The following is a 23,919-nucleotide window of genomic DNA, read 5'->3' on the forward strand; positions in this document are numbered from 1 at the left end:
AATCTCAGTCATTGCTGCACTGCAGTAGATAAACCCACAATAATGTATGCCAGCCAGCAAAATTTCAATATTGAACACATACTCGGATGATAGTAATGTTGTTCTGCTGTAAAGGATAATGCTGTGCAATAGGGGCAGGATTCTACAAACCGTAATAGGCAAAAACAAATATACAGATGAATTGAATAATTTAATTTATTCTAAAATTAATACAAAATTACTAATACTTAGGTTTACTACAAACAAAATTTACATTTAAATTACTTACTTGCCCTCAATTTGTCAACCATGTTGACAAAAAACTTAAGAGAGGGATATTTATATGAAGCAGTTACAAGAGTCATTTTAAATACAGTTAATACATTGGACAGAAGGTATCCTCCAAGAGCTCCGAGGTAACAAGGAATGGGCCACTGCTGCCACGGAGTGTTCCAGTCCAGGGGAATGACCACTGCACCCAACCAAGCACCGCAGACTGTTAATATTGAATTATTTACTAGCATTTCAAAAATACTGTCTTTAGTGTATGACTTCACTCCAAACAAGAGTTGCATGGAGGTTTCAACTCCAGCATGTGCAATCAAGGGAAACACTGTGAGCAGCGTCAGCAAGGCAGACAGCATCAAGGTCTCTTCATGACTCTCCAGCACTGGTGCACCAAATAGAATGATTCCCACAAAGAAACAAAACATGATACAGAGAAGAAATATGAAAGATTTAACAATATCACTGGCACGGCTTTTTCCAGGCTTGCTTCGTTTCTGCTGGGCTTCATTGTTGGATTCACTCAAATAAAACGCCTTCAGTATTTCAGCTACAAAGATCAACACTAAAATGTAGAAGGATGATCCATTCCCGACGGTATACAGCAATCCTTTGTAAGATATCACAGTGACAATACTGGGTAAATAAATGCAGGATATTAAACTTGAGACTGTGATTTTCTTCATTTCCAATTGATTATTTAACGTAAACATCTTTGAGTCCAATTAATATCAATAGGTACCATGCAGAACTTCTGGACTGAAAACTTGAAAAGTGGCTGAAAATGTGAAAATTGGCTGAAAACTGAAATTGAAATGACAGAATTGACAGGTTGACAGAAGTAAAGCTCATTGTCGGATATGCCAACAATTTCTGCCAGTGTCGTATAATATGGGCTGAACGCACTGTTGCCAATGGCAGAATATAGTCAGACTTGAGTCAGACCGAATGATGTAGTGGTAAGTGACCCTGATAACTGAGCCGAAGGTCACACATGGACATAAAAATGGTGTACCAATTTTAACGTGTTTTGTACGGATTAGGTACCTAAGTGGCACAGACCTAACCTATGTACCTAGCTGATTCAGAAGCGCAAAATAATTCAATACCTAATTACCTATGCTTGTTTCCGTTAATTGTCTAAGCAACACTCTATGAAATAGAACGAAACATTTAAGCACATTTTACTAATTGGGTTTTATCTTGAAAACGGTAAGAGATATCAAAAAAAGAAAAAAAATCACCACCCCCTTGGTATCTACCTATCAACTTACACCCCCACCAAAATATTTATCTGAAGTTGTCAAATAAAAAAAACTGGAAGACATCGTTTCAGGACATAAGCCTCTTTTCTATAGTTTTGCTGAACAGTAACATCATTAAATTTTACTTTCTTGTAGACTAGTACAAATAAATTTTCTTTTCTCCGTAAAGGTACTGTGAAAAGCGGGTGACTCGCTTTTGAGGCACCCCAGACTACCCCTTCGCGGCTTACAGTCGTTGGCATACTGTGATGATGATGATGACCGTTTTTGAACGAATTTTGACTTTGTAATGGACAAACAGAGTCGAAAATTTATTTTAACTTATATAAAAAAAAAAGTTTAGCAAAACATGGTAAAGGAGGCTTTTGTATTAAAACGATTTCTTCAAGATTTTTTTTTCTGAGAGCTTCAGAAAATCATTTTGGTGGGGTGTAGATACCTAGGGGGTGGTGAAAATTTGGTTATTTTTTTTATTAAATTTCTTAAAATTTAATTTAATTTCATAAAGTGTTGATCAACGTCAACGATAAAATGAATGCCCTAGCATAGGTATTCAATTTATATTTTGGTGCTTTTGAATCAGCTTGGTACCTACCTTAACTACCTATCTTTGTTACCCATCAATACGATACAAGTACCAAGCTAATTCAGAAGCACGAAAATATTTTTGATCAGATCAATGTAACGCCGCCGCCGACCGCAAAATTTGACTTCTTTATACCTTACCTTCCTAGATCTAGTAAAAGTCAGAATACAGCGTGGCCGCACCGCGCCGTTCCGCGGTTTTCAGGTTCCGATGGCCGCGCAATCCTCACGTTCACATGTGTCAACGTCAGCTGTAAGCAGTGTTAATAGTATTCTATTTTATATTCTACCAAAACTAAAGAAACGTTTAAAATATTTGAAAGCTTAAAATTTAACTTAAATATCACAATAATATATATTTTATGCCTTAAAAATTAACTTTTATATTACTTTTAATTTGAATGTAGTGAAAGAGTGTAGTGAGTCTTTAAAAAGTTTTAAAATATGAAAACCAACGTCGCATACTTGCAACATTATCTCTAAAACCTACCATTCTACCAAAAAATTGTGATTGCATTCAAACGTAATCGATATGACGACACAAACTTTATAAATGAGAGGCCGTGTTACGCGAGCTATCAGTTGATTCATAAACACCGCGAAACGTTCGGCTACAGTGAGAGCCAACGTTACACCTACGAACTGTTAATTAAGTGTTTGTGTCCGCAAAAACATGCCGTGTCCATTCCTGGGATCCCTGAACCAAGCGTTCGTGAGAAATTATGGTGCTGGTCTCCTGAAGCAGTACGGCAGCTTCTGTCCCGCTCTCACCAGGGGCTTCCGCACCCTCGGCAACGACGAGACCAAGTGCCCCTTCATTCAAAATAATGGGCCAATTATCTCCGAGGCCCCTAAGGAAATGACCGAGGACATCAAGCCCGAGCCCGTGGGACCGTACAAGTACGACAGCTTCTTCCACGACCAGATCAGCGCCAAGAAGAAGGACTACTCGTACCGCGTGTTCAAGAAGGTGTCGCGGCTGGCGGCGGACGGGCTGTACCCGGCGGCGCTGGAGGGCGCGGACAACCGCCGCGTCACCGTGTGGTGCGCCAACGACTACCTGGGGGCCTCGCGCCACGCGCGCGTGCAGGACGCCGCCGTGGCCGCTATCCGCAGCTACGGCACCGGCGCCGGCGGCACGCGCAACATCGCCGGCAACTCACAGATGACCGAGAAACTCGAGGCCGAGATCGCCAAGCTGCACGACAAACCCGCTGCACTGATATTCAGTTCCTGCTTCGTTGCCAATGATGCCACATTGTCAACCCTAGCTAAGATACTGCCCGGATGCATTGTCTACTCGGATGCTGGCAACCATGCCTCCATGATACAAGGCATAAGGAACAGCCGTGCCCCTAAGCATATATTCAGGCACAATGATCCCAACCACTTGAGGCAGTTACTCGCCGAGTCACCTGCCGGAGTCCCCAAGTTGGTGGTGTTTGAAACTGTTCATTCAATGAGTGGAGCAATTTGTCCTCTTGAAGAAATGTGCAATATTGCACATGAGTATGGAGCCCTGACGTTTGTGGATGAAGTGCATGCAGTTGGACTCTACGGCAAACATGGTGCGGGTATAGGAGAAGAGAGGGGCATAGCACACCTCATAGACATAGTGTCAGGGACACTAGGTAAGGCTTACGGCAATGTTGGGGGTTACATTGCCGGTTCAAGCCTTTTGATTGATACAATCAGATCTCTCGCCCCCGGCTTTATATTTACGACTGCACTGCCACCTCCGGTGTTGGCTGGATCCCTGGCTGCCATTCGACTGTTAGCCAGTGAAGAAGGTAGAAGCCTGAGAGCCAAACACCAAGCTATAGTAAGATACTTGAAGCTGTCTCTGCTGGTAGCAGGTCTGCCGCAAATGCCTTCTGTGAGTCACATAGTTCCAGTTCCTATAAAGGGAGCGGACAAGGTGGCGCTGGTGGCGGAGTCGCTGATGAAGCGCGGCCACTACGTGCAGGCCATCAACTACCCCACGGTGGCGCGCGGCACGGAGCGCCTGCGGTTCGCGCCCGGCCCCTACCACACCACGGAGATGATCGACAAACTCGTCGCCGCCTTGATCGAATCATTCCACGAAAATGATATAAGCTTTAACCAGTTTGTGGAGAACGGAGCCTGCCGAGAGTGCAGCATGGAGTACAAAATGGATATCGCGTATGAGGAGCCATACAAATATCCTATGCAAGTAGCATAATTTATTTAATCTAATAAAAATATGTTAAAAATCTTTAACCATGACATTTTATCATGATTGTAGCCAATTTTAAAAAGGTATAAAAAATATAAATGTTGTAATTAAAATAGATTTTATTTGAGTTATTCATGTCACTATTTATTGATGGTTCATGGTTCACGTTGTGGGTACAATATAGATGTTGGTAACGTTGCTCGGTTGTGTTATTCAGTCCCAGTACTTGATGAGGCCGTCCCAGCCGGCGGTGAGCAGGCGGCTGGGCTCGCGCGGGTGCCACAGCGCGCTGATGCAGACGCCGTCGTGCGCCTTCCACTTCTTGTACAGCTTCGTCGTCTTCCAGTCCCAGATGTAGCACTTGCCGTCCGCGTCGCCCGACACCAAGTAACTGCAACAACAGAGGTGCCATTGTTACTACTATGTTTCTAAATGTTATGCAATTGAACAAAGGGGACAGAATGGTATTTAAGATAAAAATCCACGATGACTAGCACGCTCATTGGCCACTCCCAAGGAGCGCCGCAACTCTGTACCTCGGCTTTCCTCAAGCTAACATTATTAGTTGGCTCTGGCTGTGCAACTCAGGTTTTAACTTCTTGGCAACAGGTAGATACAATAGAGAGCTCGTTTACGCCAAGAAAAAAAATACTTATGTAAGTACATCATACAAGACACAACTAATTCAATTAACTACATTTAAGTGGATAGACACAAAAAACAAAGTTGAATCAATACATATCAAACTCGGAATTGGATAACATTATTAGTCTGACAACAGGAAATAGCGATAATTAGGTGAGTTAGATAATTACATCGACCTCCTTACGATAATCAGGTAATGGAGATACTTTGTACATGTATACATACATACCTAAATAGGCAGTTAGTTAACATTGGATTAAGAAGAATGAATAGAGTTCATAATGAGGTGATAGATAACTGATAATTAGAAACTGAATACAATCACATAAATACTTAGTTTACGTGGTTATACTTTTGGTATGATAACAATAACTAAGTAGCTATGTATGTACATTGGCCTGCATAGAAAACTGTTAGAGTGACATTGCTACTGGGAGGCGGTTAAGTTTCTGTGGAGCCCACTGTACTTGTAATTAGTCATTGTTAATCGGCCATAAAACAGGCACCGAGAGGCAGTTGTGAAGAAGTAGTACAAACTTGTTGTACTCGTATCATACAAGTAAGAATGCGGCTTTCCTCAAGAGCATGCACAAATAGGCAGTTACTTTAGGCACGTCCCTGTGTCAATAAAAACAGACAAAGTACCAACTACCTATGTTAGCTATAATTATACCTATCTAACCATATTTTGTTGTAAAGTACATATACAGTATTGTGCAAATTAATGTGAACACGAGTGAATATTTGAAAAAAATACATTTATTAGCTCTAAAATAAAAAAACAGAGTTATATTTAAACAATTTAAGTTATTTTAATAGAAAATGTGTCCTTCTTGGCTTTTATAACTGCTTCAACACGTTTTGGCATAGAATCGACATGATTTTAACAGTTTTCTGATATTTACTGGTCTAAAAAACTTGTATGGATTACAGCCACAATTATTTTAGTTTTTCTTGTGCAAACCGTTTTACGAAGTCTAACTTTCACGATGGCCCACTTATTTTCAATGGGATTAAGTGCTGATGAGTTCGCTGGCCATCCAAAGCATGATATCTTGTTGTTCTTGAAATATTTGAGCATAATCTTGGACACGTGGCATGGAGGCGAATTTTGTTGAAAAACTTATTGACCGTTAGCATCAACTTTTCTTAGTTTGGGGCTGTATTTCTTATATAGGTACCGGATGACTTGTGCCCATCGAAGGGATGATGGACTCACTAAAATACAGTGACTTGCTAGAACGGAGATTAGAAGTTGAACTAAGAAAAATTGATGATAACGGTCAATAAGTTTTTCAACAAAATTCGCCTCCATGCCACGTGTCCAAGATTATGCTCAAATATTTCAAGAACAACAAGATATCATGCCTTTGGATGGCCAGAGAACTCATCAGCACTTAATCCCATTGAAAATATGTGGGCCATCGTGAAAGTTAGACTTCGTAAAACGGATTGCACAAGAAAAACTAAAATAATTGTGGCTGTAATTCATACAAGTTTTTTAGACCAGTAAATATCAGAAAACTGTTAAAATCATGTCGATTCTATGCCAAAACGTGTTGAAGCAGTTATAAAAGCCAAGAAGGACACATTTTCTATTAAAATAACTTTAAATTGTATAAATATATCTCTGTTTTTTAAATTTTAGAACTAATAAATGTATTTTTTTCAAATATTCACTCGTGTTCACATTAATTTGCACAATACTGTACTATACTATCTACTCTGAAGTAAGACAATGATTCCGCATAGAGACTGAAAGGGAAACATCGATTGAAGATGTATCGAGCAGTGTTGGCTACGGCTGATGAGCGGTGAAATACCTGGTGAGTTACGATGGTTACGACACTCGCTAGGGTTACGATCACGAGCGCTCACGTGACCGAGACCGACCGACAAACATTACGTTCTAAAAACAAACTCAAAGTTATTGAACAAAGGTCGGCCAATGACAATCATCCTATTAATATAATGTAAGTACATCATTAATTTTAAAAATATTAGATAATAATTGATAGGCTAATTAATTATAACATAGTGAGACAAAAATGTAAATAGGATCTTGGCTTCATAAACAGGTAAAATACCTTTAAAAACATGTTACATACGATCACAATCAGGGGTAGATCAGGTACCTGTAGAGACTTTCGTGGCACCTTGTTATGAGGGAACCATGTAGAATCTGAAGATAAAGTAAGCTACCCACAGGCCCATATACCATTGTCTGTAGGTATAAGTACAAACACCGGACAGGAAAGACAATACTGAGTCTAGAATAGGTGATCCCGAAGATGTTCCTAATCGATTTTAGCTTCACAAAGATAGAACTGATTAGCAAAACGGATTTAGGTATGGAATGGAGTGGATTACCTCTTTTAAGTAGCAGTTGATTTCCTACCAAAGTAAAATCCAATTTTAATAAAGGAATGGAACCAATTAGAAAATCACATGGATGTTAATGAAAATAACCCAACAGGATAATCAAAGATCAGATAATGGTAGAAAATTAAGTCCACATATTTAGTGAATGATCTTCAATATCTATTTGTTTTCCATATTATGACGAATTCTCGTTATGCAGTATTTCACAATGTTTGTATTTGTGTTCACTGGTTACGAACACACAAACAGTCCATCGAATATCATTTTACAAACCAGTCGATGAAGGCGAAATCCTTGATTAAGTAGATTCAACTTATTTCGCTCCTTACTAGTGACGATATAGTGTTTCTCACCGACACGCTAAGAAGAAGCAATACGAAAAAAATAGGAACCTATAAATAAATTCATATTTTGACAGCCCTGAATTTGTTGTAGAATCGCCCCCATTGTTCCAGTTTCAGTATTATTTAACTACCTCGGCTAAATGCGACTCCAGAACGAAGACGCAGAATAAAATGGAAATTTTTGAACTGACGTCAATGTAAAAACGGGTAGCCAGAAGTAGATCAATTCCATACATTAGGTACATTATAGCTTTTAAAGATGAAAATACCTATATAAGACTATTAAGGATAGGTAGAAGACTAAAATTACCTGATGGCAATACAATTGCCCCCTTATTCGTAGAAAAGTTACAGAACGTAATTGTTCCTTGACAGAGAGGGACAACACAGTTCAATAACTAACTAAAACGTTCTGTAACTTTTCTGCGAATAAGGGGGTTCTCATTAGTTGAAGAAAACACAAACACAAATAGTACGTTTTTCTAGTGTTAGATTGGAATTTTAGAATAGGGCACGAGTTGACATGATAATGATATCGATTCTGAAGGCAGAAATTTTAAATTTAGCGATGTCAAATCCTTAATTTCTTTGTTTAAAATTCGACTCTATGATTGTTTCCGTAAATGTCATTTTATGCTAGCAATTTTTTTAGTTTGACAGCGTTAAAATTAGAATTTCTGCCTTCAGAATCAACATCAATGATGTTGATTCTGAAGGCGGAAATTCTAATTTTAATGCTGTCAAAACCTTAAATTCTTTGTTTAAAATTCGACTCTATGACTATCCCTGAAATCTCATTTTATACTAGCATTTTTTTTTGTTTGACAGCGTTAAAATTAAAATTTCTGCCTTCAGAATCGCCATCATTATCTAGGTACTAGATGTCATGTTAATTATCTACTAAAAATTGTTGAAAATGTCGAGTTGTTTAACGATCCTCCAAAGAGACATCTCACTGCTAACGTAAATCGTATGAAATAGACCTAGATATACCCATAGAATGGCATGAAAGGTACCTAGGTCACCCGTGACATGAGAAGGTCAGTAGCGTGTTCACTACAATTACTAGTTCCGGAACAGTCATAGTAATTAATTAATTATTTATATATTTACTTTAATATACATGTACATATAAATAACAACCAATTATTATGATTCTGATAAGCTATTTATTTACTTATACATAAATATTCGTCTAATATTTAAACAACTGTTGATCATAACAATATTTTTTGTTCGCTAGGGTAAATTCCAATGTTAGCTATGTAAGGTAGAATCAACAACGCAAGACGAATATACAGTCCACTTATTCGGGAGGCTTTATTTACGTGGTACTTATGTACACTAGGTGTGCTAATGTAGCCATAATACCTAAGTTAAACTAATAGAACCACTCACAAGTACTTGCACTTTGTACGTGCATCATACTCATACATAGTGTGAGTTATTTTATATCACGTAATTCATAAAGTCATGCCAAACGATTAAAAAAATATTAATTTACAAGTAATAGTGATAAACTAAATTGTAATGATGTATTTATTATGCGCAAGGATCTTAAGGTTGAGGTCACCTCGTGGGTGGGCCATAAAAATGCAGATAAGAAGGTTTCCTTACATACAAATGAGTAATACTATGAAACCTGGATAAGTGAAGAACCCTGGATGCGTAGTTTTCTTTATGATAATCGTGTAAAATAAAAATAAAACATAAGATATGTGCATAGCTGACATATTTATGGCACAATCGCCACAAGATAGTCGATGGATAGAAGGATGGACACAAGAGCCAGACAAGGGTTTAACACCGTGGGTGGTTAAAGGATTGAACATTCAGTTTAGCTGATCAATTTTGCTGACAGCCCAGGGTGCACCAAAAGTATGTCGGGTCATACGCCGAGGAAGCTATTAAGCGCTAATGTCCGAGGAAAATCTGCTTACCGTGCAGCAGTTTAAGGATTTAGTCTCGCTTTATGACCACATGACACCGTTGAAAAGGCATGAATGTTTATGTACCAATGTTGTGAACTATGCACATGGCACAGAACGTGTGAGGCTTGTGGCAAGTATTAAGAACACAGGTGTGCACTGAAATCTGATGAATCTGCGGCTCACGGCTCGCGGGGCCGCGCGGAGAGAAAGTTAACTTGCACTAAACGACCTCTCTGTTACGGCATACAACGTCATTATTGTGCAAATGTCGACCTTATTTGAATAGCGACATGGTCGTGCTGTCTATATAGGTAGGTGCTCAATGGTATATGGGTACACATGGCTGTGTTGTAGGTGGCTACAGTAGGTACATGATAATAATATATCAAAGTAAAGTTTGGACTACCTTACCTAAACTACGATAGTCTAATCCCTCACATCAGCGGCAGCGACCATTTGGTTGCAAGTAAGTTTACGATGTTTTTGAATTTGAGAACAGGTCTGAAGATCATGACTCCCACATATTACAGCTGTGTTACTTTCGGCAATGAAGACTTTGTCAAGACTGAATTATGGTGTCCCAAACATGGACCGTTTCAGGTCCAGACAGATAGCACAGGCACATATAGTGAATGGCTGGATGTGGAAGGCCGAGCTCAATGTCTAGCAGTGGACGATTATTGTCTGATGAATTACTAATAAACAATAACAATACATCTACAGATATCAGGCGGATTAACTAAATATCAGTATCTGATTCAAGTTTTCATTTGTGGAAATTTTCATCAAGACGTAACTGATAAACAAAAGCTTGTTTTGTCCTCCAACAACTTCTTGGCACATATTTTAACACTGTTGTTTACGAAATAATAAACTGCTACTGGTTAAATCTAGTTATATTCCTACTGCTCATTATATAACAGCCTAGTTAGAGATAATTTGCCTTTAGAGATAGGGCTAATACTTAATGTCAGCCCTACGTAATGAATGCGTCATGAATAACGGTTAAGATACAATCCATTTTTGATATAATATTAGTAAGTGTCTAAAATTCTAACACATAAATATCTAATATAGGTACTCAAATATATACCTGTTTTTCTATAAAAAAAAGTATAAGTAAGTACTTACCATATAGTAATCGAATTATTAAGGACTTTGCTTCGTGAAGTTATGTATTTTTAATTTGGTAAGGTTAGTTACGTAATATTTATGTATCTGGTAAGTAAATAGATAAAAGTGTAGCGTACATCGTGTACTACTCAGCATGCAGAGTGCAGTCGCATAATTATCGCATTGGGGCATTATCCTTAAAATACGGTTCATAGTTACGCATAAGGAAGTTATCTATCACACGTTGCGTTTCATTGAGAAAACACTATTACAACATTAACAATACATTACAATACGTCATTTAAACTGACTTAAGTTACAACAACAAGATAAACAACAGTTTATCACGATGCACCCTCTTCACCCGGACTTGTTTTCATTTTAAAAAGTTGCCAAAATTTAGTGTTGCTGGGCTGTACTGGGCTGGGCTGTGACCTTAGATTAACAATATACGGACAAGACGGTGTGTCACTTACAAAGCAAAATCTGTCCGCATTTCGCTTACTGTCATACCGTTTTGAGTTCAACCTAATGACAACCATTGTACCAACGAATAGTGTCACAAATGTTGTAATTGATCTACATAATTCAAAATAAGAGCTCATTGGCAGTGTTATTTGTCGAGATGTTTCTTTTGCACACTCCATCTTGTCCGTATATTGTTCGTCGCAGGCTGTAACCGTCTAGAAATTACCTAGTGATAGTCTGGATTGGAGATAGTAAGTTAATTGGCGTATTTGTGCCGCGGTGGGAGATACGATTATCTGCTGTAGGTAGAGGTCAACGGCTGAAACCAAGCTGAAGCTGCTATCTTATAATCGTACGAGTCCAAATTATATGACTTTATGATAACCTGGATAATCGCTACATTTCTTCTATCTACCTGTTCATGCCAAATTCTATTTTAATAGATTAGGGATAAGGCATTTCGCTTATAGATACGTCGAGTCGTCCTAGTCGACGTCGGAACGTGGTTCGGCAAAATTTAAGTGGAAGTATGTGAGACACTTATCTCGTCAGGAGGACGGAACGTGGACACAGAATGGTGACCTAGAGACGGGAGGGGAGCTGTTGCAGACCTATGTGTACACTATTGCATGGTCAGATGACTTCAGCATGGTGTCGGAAAAGCTATGGCCCAACTGTGGGTCGTAGAAGACTATAAGAACTTGTTCAATTCATTTCAAACTTCTTGACTATTATTCTAGCTGACACTTCATAGCTATGTTTTTGACGCCTTTTATGGCTTATCACTTTTTAATATTTAAATTAGCTTCAGAAATTATAATCAAAATAGTCTTAATACGAATTTGCCAAAGCCAAGTTTCCTAAACATTATTCTAGTAATGAGAAATCTGAAAATCCGATTTTTATAAATACAAAACAAGCATTTTCTGTGGACGGTTGGCAGAATGTGTGTCTGAAAGCAAACTGCCTTGAGATTTTGACGTACAGTCAGAAAAATATACAGGGTGTCCCAAAAGTCAACGTCATCCCTTAAAGGGCTGATAGGTCAGCTCATGAGAGGCCAGAATATCACAATATGACCTTAGTAAAAACTCGATAATTTTCGAGATATTGACACTTTTATAAATTTGCTGAAAATCGACACCTTGGATCAGTTTTTTGCGTGCCGCCGGTACAAAAATCCATATTGTTAGAATTTGTTTGGTGTTGCATCACCCTGTATAGCCCTGCTATTGATCGCAGTCAAAAAAAATATCGAGTAATGCTGTATGTTTAAAAAAAACACGGTTTTCAAAGTCATAAAAGGTAATCGTATTTTTTTATAAACAACTTTGACTCTACATACTGTAAAAAAAATATACCACGCAAACCTGGCACCTTATTTGAAGAGATTGCTCATTTAATGCAGTTTCCAAAATGGTATGAAACGTTGCTATTGTTTTAATTAACAAAAAAGTTATTGCTATTTTAGTACAAAACGACCTCGATGTAAAATTGTTAGAAGGAAATTAATATGACTGAATTTATTAAGGGTAAGTCATGTTGGAATGAGTAAAAGTAAAATAGATGGTGGGGTCAGCCGTGGCAACATAGATGACGCAAAAATAGCTAAGAAAAAACTTACCAAACTCTTATAAAACATATTTTGCGTTTTTTACACCTTATTTAAAAAAAACAAACATTTATTGACTTTTATTTTTATTTCTCAAAATTATAACACCACATTATTATAGGTAAGTACATAATCAGCAAAAAATAATACTCATTAATGGTCATAATTATAATTTTGAGAGTTTGGTTTTGTTTAACAATAACTTTAAAATAAATAACAAGTAATTAGAGGTAATGTTAATGACAAACTGATCTGTCCCTTTTTTGGATACTGTGGGTGTACAATGTACATGTGTAAGCGTTTTACTTGTACAATATCACATATTAGCACTACTTAGGAATGTACGGTGGCCTGCGCCTAAAAGTATACAGGCGAAGTTTTTAAAATAGCGATCTCAAGCTCACATGCTGCTCAAGCATATCCACATAAACACCACTGCTACACATATCACACACAACACGTCCCCGGATTTATAACAGATGTAGCTGGTCCCTTCATCATCAGGGATCGCTATTTTAAAAACTCCGCCTGTATACTTTTAGGCGCAGGCCACCGTACGTTACCATGCGCTACATTTATGGGGAATGTGGAGTTGCTATATTCCACTTTTTTCGAGAAAGATACTCAAAATGCGTTTTTTTTATTAACTGTGACAACGTTGTCTCTTTTCCCACTCCCGGCCACACCACCTATTTTACTTTTAGTCATTCCAACATGACTTACCCTTAATAAATTCAGTCAGATAAATTTCCTTTAAACAATTTTACATCGAGGTCGTTTTGTACTAAAATAGCAATAACTTTTTTGTTAATTGAAACAATAGCAACGTTTCAGACCATTTTGGAAACTGCATTAAATGAGCAATCTTTTCAAATAAGGTGCCAGGTTTGCGTGTTATTCTTTTTTTACAGTATGTAGAGTCAAAGTTGTTTATAAAAAAATACGATTACCTTTTATGACTTTGAAAACCGTGTTTTTTTTAAACATACAGCATTACTCGATATTTTTTTTGACTGCGATCAATAGCAGGGCTATACAGGGTGATGCAACACCAAACAAATTCTAACAATATGGATTTTTGTACCGGCGGCACGCAAAAAACTGATCCAAGGTGTCGATTTTCAGCAAATTTATAAAAGTGTCAATATCTCGAAAATTATCGAATTTTTACTAAGGTCATATTGTGATATTCTGGCCTCTCATGAGCTGACCTATCAGCCCTTTAAGGGATGACGTTGACTTTTGGGACACCCTGTATAAGTGCACACCCCCAAAGCAAACAGTTTTATAGTTGGAGTTAAAAAAAATGAAATCTTATAATACGCACGAGCTCTATGTATTGTTACATCCATGACATGGGTCATTTATCATTGGTGACTGCTTAGATGTTAATATGAAAGTATTTGCGGAGGTGGTGGATAGTGGATGCACATCTCTTTAGTTTACTGTGCATAATGTAGGTACTACGTGCAGTTGCGCTGTGAGAGAGACTCCGCGGAAGGCTTTGACCTCCGAAACGAGGACAACCACCTTATAATATTAAAGATTCTGTTTTCTATTCTGATTTTTCTGAATGCAAAATATATACCTATACTGGTATTTTCGATATTCTAAGATGACCTAAGATTGTTATCCTTAGAATAAGTATTTTTAAAAACCGGGGTAAAGGTACCTATTCTTCGGTAAACTGGATGGTCGCTCATTCACAAGCGACTACCATAATTATGATATCTGTGTATTAAATCTTAACGTTTAACGACTCGAAATATAACACATCGGTGTTTCGTAACTTCGGTAACTTTTAACCCTTAGCTTTAGACCTTAGATACCTACATTATTAGGTACCCGATCTAGATCGAACATTGTCCTAATTACAGTTTGGCGTATGGACCCAGCATATAAAACCTAACATGCCAAATCAGACCATTGCGTGATAATAATAAGGCGTAGATAAGTGCAGCTGCTTCAGATACGATAAAGATAATAAAGCAATTATCAGAAATGGGGTAAACAATCGGTTTCCAAGCCGGAATCAGTTGTGAACCAATCGGTACGCAAGTAGACGATCTAAATAACATCACGCTATGACCTGTATACATGGTGTGTAAGCGGGTTAAGGGTAATATATGCAGGGTCTGAAGGTCTCTTCGAATAATAAGTGAAGGAAAACTGATTTAATTGGAGTTCCGCATACGAATCGTTGCCAAACTGACTTTGTAACGTATTTATAATTATGGTTACTTATAAATGTTTTTCTTGTATTTATAAGCATTAATAGTAGTACGTGCTTAGTCAAGGTTATTTTCATCAGATGTGAAAATATAAAGGCAGAGCTAGGTACATGCATGATGCACGCAACTTCGTGAAAACTCTTGTTTAACAATGCAATATTGATGGACCGAATATGTAGAGGGGTCGGCTCAGATCGACTTATTCTGAACCAGTAAGTAGACACACACTTAAAACACTGGAGGTGATATTTTTATCCTACAGCTTTATTCTTAGCAATAACATAAATGTTCTATAATATAGACTCTCTAGATATTATAAGTAACTAGCTGTTCCCGCGCGCTTCGCTTCGCCTTAAAAAGTTTTCCCGTGGGAATTCCGGGATAAAAAGTAGCCTATGTTCTTTCCCATGGTCTAGACCGTATGTATACCAAATTTCATTCAAATCCGTTCAGTAGTTTTGGCGTGAAAGAGTAACAGACAGACAGACAGACACAGTTACTTTCGCATTTATAATATTAGTTAGGATTAGGATTATCTACTACGTCAAAATACCACCTTGTCCAAACACGCTTAAAATCTCTTAACAGTATTTTAGAGCTCGATATTTAATTGCAGTGATCGGGTTTTAGTTTTGGAATGTACTCTACTTTAGTTAGACCTCTTTATCCAGTTTTTTTTTCTAATAGTGTCTATCTGTTTCCGTTGCAAATAACTAAGTTTGACTGTGTATAATAATAAAAGTATATTTCAATAAAAATAGCAACAACGTATGTACGTATGGCCATTGGCCACCCGCGCAACAGCAGCAAACCCTTGCGTTTCTATGCAGCTACGGGCAAAATATCTATGTACTTACGGCGTATTATGTAAATATTCCGACTAGCAGATAACCTACACTATAAAACAACAAGATTAATCGTAAGTACGCTATCGATCGGTTGTTATCTGAAATGTCACAGTCATGTACTCATGATGTATGAGCATACATGAGGAGCGTGTCGAAGGTAAAAAATACAGGGTGTTGCAAAAGTGGCATAGTAGTGGTCGTAGAACAAAATATTTTTCAGTTTTGTCTATAACGACCGAATGCGACCGAATGGCGTAGTGGTTAGTGATCCTGCCTACTGAACCGATGGTCCCGGGTTCGATTCCCGGCTGGGGCAGATATTTGTTTAAACACAGATATTTGTTCTCGGGTCTCGGATGTGCCCGTAAAATGGCAATAGGCCCGCCCCCTATTACATTGGGACTAACATAACACTCTGGCGAAAAGTGGGTGCAGCAATGCACCTCTGCCTACCCCGCAAGGGAGTACATTAGTACAAGGCGTGAGTGCGTGTTTTTTTTTTTGTCTATACTTACCTACCTACGTTCTTTAACATATTTCTTGTACTTAAAGAAAAAGTTTCGTATTCCTACTTATAATAAGATCAATGTATTTCTGTTTTTTTTTCAGTTACAAGTTAAATGTGGGCTCCTGTTTTTATTTGTAAAAAAGAAGACAAATTTATTTCAACAAGTCAAAATGCTGGACATTTGTTATTTTTTCTGAAGTAATTAGATGACTGTAATGGACCTACAAAATTATTAGGTATTCTTTCAATTTATTGTATTTAGCAATTAATAAATTCCTAGCCATTAATCAACAATTACCTTGCACAAATGGCGCGACATGTGACGAAATCTTGCGATTGTATTCAAATACGGCACTTGCCGGGTAAATATGTCAACACTTACAGTTGGAACTTTCCAGAATTTTGTATTGTTTATCATTATTTGATGGGCATAGTTAGGTTAGGTTGATAATTAAAATATGTATAAAAAAAATATTACTGGACTACCTAAAATATTACTACCTACTGGACCTATCAATATTGATATCTAAGTATATGTCATTATACAGGGTGGCCCAAAGAGTGACGTCCAAAGGAAAATGTTTGATTCCTTAGGTCAAGGGGTAGCCAAATCACCCCCATGTATGTTCAGCAATTTTTAGTAGTTTAGGAGTTATGATTTTTTAAACTAATTTTCTACGAAAATCGACCTCAGTGAATCAATTATGTTTTATTATTTTTTTGGATAACTTTTTTAAATTATTTTTTATGTTTGTGTCATCCTCTTAAGTTGTTCTCTTAACCATAAAAGTTTCAGCTTCCTAGCTGTAATGTAAGTTAGTTATTTTTATGTCGAAAGTTCAAATTATATCATCGAGCTAGACTGCTCTGAATTTTCTACTTGAAATTAAAAATTGAAATAGATATTCTGATGGTCCCTTATTAATTTTAAAAACTCCGCAAGGTTCAGCAGAGAAGTCTCAACAGAGAAGCGTATAGGCGACTTAAAGAAAATTTCTTGCGTAGATGTAGGTTGTGTATTGCTGTGGAAGGTCGCCATTTTGAAAATTTATTGTGAGTAAATGTGTAAAATTATTATTTGAGTTTATTTACTTAGTATTAATAATACAATTATCTCATAAATCTTACAACTCAGACTTAAACATTTTACTAAGAATTTACATTAAGAAATGTAACTTAAATAAAAAAAATAGTAAATAATTTTATTTTCCCTTTAATTTGATACTTTTTTTAACTGAATTAGTCCTTAGTAATGACATAACAGGAATCTTTCAACTTTCTGAAACAATTTACTAATTAGGTAATTTCCACCCAAGTACCTTTGAAGGCTGTTTTCTGCAAATAATACCCCATTAAGCAATAGTTTATTTTTATTTTTATTTTTATGTTATTTTGGAACCTTGCGGAGTTTTTAAAATTAATAAGGGACCATGAGAATATCTAGTTCAATTTTTAATTTCAAGTTGAATATTCAGAGCAGTCTAGCTCGATGATATAATTTGAACTTTCGATATAAAAATAACTAACTTACATTACAGCTAGGAAGCTGAAACTTTTATGGTTAAAAGAACAACTTAAGAGGATGACACAAAAATTAAAAATAATTTAAAAAAGTTATCCAAAAAAATAAAAAAACATAATTGATCCACTGAGGTCGATTTTCGTAGAAAATTAGTTAAAAAAATCATAACTCCTAAACTACAAAAAATTGCTTAACATACATGGGGGTGATTTGGCTACCCCTTGACCTAAGGAATCAAACATTTTCCTTTGGACGTCACTCTTTGGGCCACCCTGTATATGAAACATGAAATCTCTTTCTTTACTAGAGTTATTTTCACCAATGGTATACATAAAATCAACCAGTGTTCCAGTTCTAACTAGTAAGTAGCAACACTCAGTTCAGGGGAGTTCAAGCGCTTTCTATCTGCATCTAACACGATCACATCACAGCTCCGCGGTCAAACATCAAGGTCAATTGAGTTCAACTAGTCAAGATCAATAAGAGATCGCAATCATTGCATTAGCTGTAGCTTATTGCATCAATACTGTGCCTACAGTGACACCAAGTACTGTCAGCTTGAAAAGTAGCTACATTCTAATACACTTTTGTACTTTGTCAAACTAACAAACCGACAATGTTTGAATGAATGAACAGGTGGTTTCTGAGTTTGACGAGGTACTAAAGCTACTTGCTTATGAAGCTAACTGCACTATGTTAGTAGCTTTTAGGTAGAGATTTAATGTTAAAAAAAACTTATTTTCAGTACATAATAAATAATGTAAAGCCATAAGAGAGTCACCGGCCGAAACAAAACACGTCTATAAAAAATATACATAACTATCTTTACGTAGATGCATAGATGCAGAATAGTTGCGGTCATTCTATGAGTTCGCCTAGAATATTTTTATACCACCTTCTGTATAACTTATCATCATCATCATCAGCCCGCAATCATCCGCTATGGGACATAGGCCTCTCTCAAGCAGCGTCACAATACTCTGTCTATATAAGGGGGGTCACTCTATATGAACATAAACATAAACATATCTTTATTGTAATGAGTAAAAACATACAAGGTGGGGTAGCCCTGGTTCCTAAACTAGGGTGACCTGTGTGTCAGGAACCAGTTCCTTCCAAACAGTTTCGGAGCGCCGCTGCGCGAGCCACTATTCTATTTCGTTACTTACTAAAAAAACTTCTTAACTTTAACTATACCCCCATCGGATCTATACTTATACTACAAACAAATAACTCCTCACCTCATATCCGGCGAGAAGTCCACGGAGCACGCGTACCCGGCCACCATGTGTCCCGTGAAGGTCTTCTTCCTGTTCATCTTGAATCTATTCAGTGCGCTGAACACGATGACCTTGTTGTCCATGGACTGGCAGGCGAGCCACTTGCCGTTGGGCGCGGCGGTGACTGCGGGCAGCGAGTGCATGGTCGGGTCCGCTATGTACTTCATGTCTACTGGTATGTCCCTGGAGAAGGTTGGGGGGTTAAGGGGTTGTACTTTAGTTGCAGTTGCGGGATAGAAAGCTACTAATGTAACATTACCTACAGATAGAAGCATGTGTCTTAACCGATGCCCAGAAGACACTTTTGGGTCAGTGTGATACGTGTCAAATTGGCATGGCATGCGTTATTGTCTGTTGCGGTAAGGACGCGTTCCAAATCCTCTATTTTCTACTTAACATTATAAAGGCAAAAGTGTGTCTGTATGTTTGTCTATGTTTTTAACTTTTTAAGCTAAATATACTGAATCATCGAATAGGCTAGATTTTTTTTATCCCGGGATCATAAAGGAAAACCATTTAGGAAAAGCGGAGTTCACAAAGAGGGACGAGGCATTCCCAACATAGAGTAGTTTGTAATAGTAATATGTTTATTGCAACTATGTAAGTTTTACACTGATCTTAAAATTATGACGATGACCAAAAACATCCTTATTCGAGTTTGTAACTCACCACTCCCACACGCGCAGACTCTTGTCGTCGGAGGTGGTGACGAAGCGTCGGTTGTCGTCCACGAACGTGATGGTGTTGACGGCGCCGAGGTGCCGGTCGTACTCCTGCACGATCTCGCCGCTGCGGGTGTCCCACTGGGAGATACAACAGAGAATTATCATATAGGAAGAAAGCAGTCAGATAGCCTATTGGTTGGACGGGGAAGGCCTAGAACAGTGTTGTGTTGTGGTACTTGGCAGAGGCTATGTCCAGTAGTGGGCGATTGGTGGTTGGTTAAGGTAATCTGAGAGCCCGGGTGACCTGAGAGTAGAGAAAACATGTGAAGCTCACATGGACAACGATGAATTACTTACATATTGATGTATAGATCTGTTACTTATGTACATCTACATAGTTCATCTGTAACTTACACATACACAAACATTATCTGTAGCCTACGCAGATCTTCATTAACTTCACGCATTTTCTTTAATTTACACACATAATCTGTAACTTACACACATAATCTGTAACTTACACACATCATCTGTAATTAACACACATCATCTGTAATTTACACACTTCCTCTATAACTTACACAAATAATCTTCTTATCCGAGGTCCCTGCTACAAACAGGTGCTGCTTGTCCTCGTCGGGATGGAACAGCGCGCAGTACGGCACCTTGCGCGACGTGAAGCGAGCCACGCACGCGCCGCTCTCCGTGTCCCACAGCTTTATGTAGCGGTCGTACGCTGAGGAAAAGAGACATTTTTAGTAATATAATTAGTCGTAGCGGTCGCTGTATGTTTTGGGAAGGAGATGTTGTCAGTAAATAGGTCGATATAGGGGGGGAAATCTAATATGATTTATTAATAAACTGAAATAGAAATAAAAGATAGATTTTTATGATTTCGCCAAATGTGACTGGCACTCGCGCGCTTTGAGCCACGCACGCAAGCATGAGACAGTCACACTACTCATTCAAATATGCCCAATGTATTGATGCATCTTTAAATATAGCTTAATTTATGCTAATACAAAGGATAGTGATCCGCATGAAAAACAGAAGAGTGCTGGACGGTCAGTGACCTCCACTCTACACCCGTTTACTATAAGTATTCTTCTTATCCCTTCTATTTATCCTGTTTACTATTAGTATAACATAGTATATGATACTCTATGAGCTATACCTGCAGAGAGGAACTGTTTCCCGCTGTTGTTGAAGTTGACATCCCTGACGGCCTGTCGGTGCCCGAAGTACGTCCTTATGCAGCGCCGCTCGCCGTACACCTCCCATATCTGGAGAGTTATGGATATGATTATTAGTTTGGATTGTTACATAGATTATACTAAAACTCATTGTAAAAAAGTACTATATCATAGTATAGTAAAAGTGTAGACTGTGGGAAGAGTTTTGAAATCAATTGTAGCTGGTTGCTACTTCAGTATTTCGAGGAATAGAGCGCGCACTATACACCATGCTCCACATAGATGTGACATGTAACATACACATAACCACATAACTCACCCTGTTTTATTATCTTTTTTTTATAACATCTACTTCAGTATTTTAAGAAAATACCTATATTGTTTTGCAAATGCCACCTGCCCCCGTATTATGTAACTCCGAGTGGAGTTGGTTGGTATAAAATGGCTGACAACTTAGAACATTATTAATTAATAACTTTTTACTGACTTATCTGATTTCACAAACGTTTCTGTTGAATGTAAGGATATATTGGTAGGCTTCTTGCATATTTCTTTCACTAAGATTTTTGGTGTTTTCGGTTAATAAGTCTCTAAGTTTATACCAATTATCACTGGTTGCTAACTCTCAAAAAGTTACAAAATACGGGGGCTGTGGGGGGTATCGGTGTTGAGCTGGGTTCCCATGACTACAACCAAAAACACAAATTCCTAATATAAACTCACCTTAACCCTGCAGTCCATCCCGGCGGAGAGCATGAGGTGCGCGGTGCCGGGGAACCAGCGCGCCGCCGCCACGCCCTTCGTGTGCCCCTTCCACGTGTGGATGTGAGACTGGAATATACAATACACATGCTATTATACAATATACAGATATTAGTCAATGTCATGCCGGTAGATATACTGTTCATCATTCAAAACACCTTAATTACTTCAGAGATCATACAGAGTTATTAATAGTAAGTTTAGGACAGTGTTGTGTATTGTAGTAGACTATAATGGGAATGGCAATATGTTAAATATCATTACACCATTAAATATTTGTGTTTTAATGTTGCTTATCCTAGTATATGCTTTGTGTAACATAATCAATTCAATATCAACATTTGAATCCAACCACATAACATAAATTTTCAGTAGTTTATGATCAAATTGTATGTACACAGCAAAAAATTAGTATACCTTAGGTAAGAAGCACTTGTCAGGTGGGGTTTCACTGCGGAGATGTGTTTCACTGCGCGGAGCCTCGATCCAGGACCGACCCTGGTAGTCCACACTGTCACTACCTGGGAATTACACATTTATATTTAAATATTTATTTATATTCAATCTATTTATTTCTGTTGTAAGTTGTAATAATACTGTAAGAGAAGTACTAAATTTAGACTGGTTATTTTAAATTGATAGTAGTACTAATAAAGGACCATGCAGTTTATGTATTGTAAATATGTATTATGTAGGCATTTGGAAGATTTATTTATAAAAATGGTAGAGATTAGTCTTATTCTATAGTAAATAATAAAAAGTGACTTACTGTGCAATATGGATTTCTCTTCCAAAGGTTTGTCATCTTCTTGTTTGCCTTTCTTCTGTCTCTTGGCTAATATTTCCTCTAAAGCCTTTGCTTCTTCACCTTCTGGCTTCATTACTCTGAAAATTGGTAACAATTGTTAGAATTTAGTACCTACTATTTTATAGGTTGGACGAAAACCACACTGCATTAAATCTGTGTTTTGAACTACTTATCTTGTATAAGTAGTTTATCTTTACCAAATTTAGAGTAGGTACGTACTTAGTTATCTATTTTGTACATGTTTCAAACCTTATTTTAAAGTAATAATTAGAAATACCTTTGTTCACCAACATATCCTCCCCACGGTCCTAGAAATCCTGTAATATCTTGAGGATCATCATTCTTATTTCTCTTCTTCTTATCAAGTGGCCTTTTCCTTATCGTCTCAAAAACTGTTTTTCCTTCCGATTCTTCTGGTGGTGCTATCATTGCAGATACTAGAATATTATTGAAATTACTATTAGTGCAACATATCAAAATTTCACCATAATAACTAGGTACTTTAGTTAAAATACTGGAGTTCTTACCAACTATTGAGTCTCCAGGATCACCATCTTTCTCTGTGGATGGATCTATGGCGTATCCATAACTTGTGAATGTTCTTCTCTGATTCTCAAACTGGAAGTCACTGACATGAGCTTGTTCTACAAATCCCGATAGCATATTCCTATTTGCCTTCATTTGTTGAGTTTGGAAGGGATTCTCAGGGCCGAAACTGGGTGCATACAGTTCTTCAAATGTAGGATTGTGCATTAATTCTTTACCCGGAGCTATGAAGACCCGGGTGTCGTCATTATTCTGAAAAGTTCCAAGGTTGATTTTAGGTTATAGTACAGCAAGTGATTTATTTTATGTAGCTAATAATTGGGTAATAAACTTACTGTTGGCATTACGACAGGAGCTGCACAAACTTGCATTGTTTTGGCAACAGATAAAGCAGGATCAACGGGTTTTAAATGAGTCAACAAACGCTCGTTACTGTGCTGCGTCTCAACAGCCCCTTTAACTTCCTCTCCTTCGTCCTCGGAACTACTCCCATAGTTCTGAATACCCAGCATTTTACACTTAGAGTATAGAATAAATACTATCTTAATATCATCTACAAACTTTTAATATTTCAACACAAACTTTGGTGAAATTACGATTTTGGAGATTTGTTTGATGACAAAATGGAACGGAAATCACTTTTTTATACGTCAAACGTCAACGGCGCTCTAATCTGTGCGTCAAAACAGGAAATAACACAGACCAAAAAAATATTATAGCAATAGAATGTAAATACATCGATTCATCGAT

At 37.6% G+C, this 23,919-nt stretch overlaps 3 protein-coding genes across 3 annotated transcripts; 1 reads left to right on the forward strand and 2 right to left on the reverse strand.

The window, feature by feature from the left end:
- Positions 1-177: 177 nt before the first annotated feature.
- LOC105386597 (glycosylphosphatidylinositol anchor biosynthesis protein 11) lies at positions 178-1,093 on the reverse strand. Its single transcript, XM_011557194.3, has one exon. It carries the CDS (start codon positions 975-977, stop codon positions 261-263), a length of 717 nt encoding a protein of 238 aa, XP_011555496.2. The 5' UTR covers positions 978-1,093; the 3' UTR covers positions 178-260.
- A 1,553-nt stretch (positions 1,094-2,646) lies between these two features.
- On the forward strand, positions 2,647-4,509 carry LOC105386594 (5-aminolevulinate synthase, non-specific, mitochondrial). Its single transcript, XM_011557192.3, has one exon. The coding sequence runs from the start codon at positions 2,788-2,790 to the stop codon at positions 4,315-4,317; it is 1,530 nt and encodes a 509-aa protein (XP_011555494.2). The 5' UTR covers positions 2,647-2,787; the 3' UTR covers positions 4,318-4,509.
- On the reverse strand, positions 4,413-23,782 carry LOC105386596 (pre-mRNA-processing factor 17). The gene is made up of 11 exons (XM_011557193.3): positions 23,505-23,782; positions 23,151-23,421; positions 22,901-23,060; positions 22,585-22,700; positions 22,233-22,336; positions 21,777-21,884; positions 21,035-21,143; positions 20,442-20,596; positions 19,865-19,998; positions 19,157-19,378; positions 4,413-4,702 (listed from the first exon to the last, which is right to left on the reverse strand). The coding sequence occupies exons 1-11, from the start codon at positions 23,679-23,681 to the stop codon at positions 4,525-4,527; spliced, it is 1,734 nt and encodes a 577-aa protein (XP_011555495.2). The 5' UTR covers positions 23,682-23,782; the 3' UTR covers positions 4,413-4,524.
- Between the last annotated feature and the right edge of the window lie 137 nt (positions 23,783-23,919).

Source organism: Plutella xylostella, chromosome 9, assembly GCF_932276165.1.
Source record: "Plutella xylostella chromosome 9, ilPluXylo3.1, whole genome shotgun sequence".
Taxonomy (NCBI): domain Eukaryota; kingdom Metazoa; phylum Arthropoda; class Insecta; order Lepidoptera; family Plutellidae; genus Plutella; species Plutella xylostella.

Bases quoted from the DNA above. Each gene is read 5' to 3' on its own strand.
- LOC105386597 (XM_011557194.3), bottom strand. From the start codon at position 977: ATGTTTACGTTAAATAATCAATTGGAAATGAAGAAAATCACAGTCTCA.
- LOC105386594 (XM_011557192.3), top strand. From the start codon at position 2,788: ATGCCGTGTCCATTCCTGGGATCCCTGAACCAAGCGTTCGTGAGAAAT.
- LOC105386596 (XM_011557193.3), bottom strand. From the start codon at position 23,681: ATGCTGGGTATTCAGAACTATGGGAGTAGTTCCGAGGACGAAGGAGAG. The intron at 22,337-22,584 runs GTAAGTCACTTT...TGTAATTCCCAG, and splicing joins AGAGAAATCCATATTGCACA to GTAGTGACAGTGTGGACTAC. The intron at 21,144-21,776 runs GTGAGTTTATAT...ATAACTCTCCAG, and splicing joins GGATGGACTGCAGGGTTAAG to ATATGGGAGGTGTACGGCGA.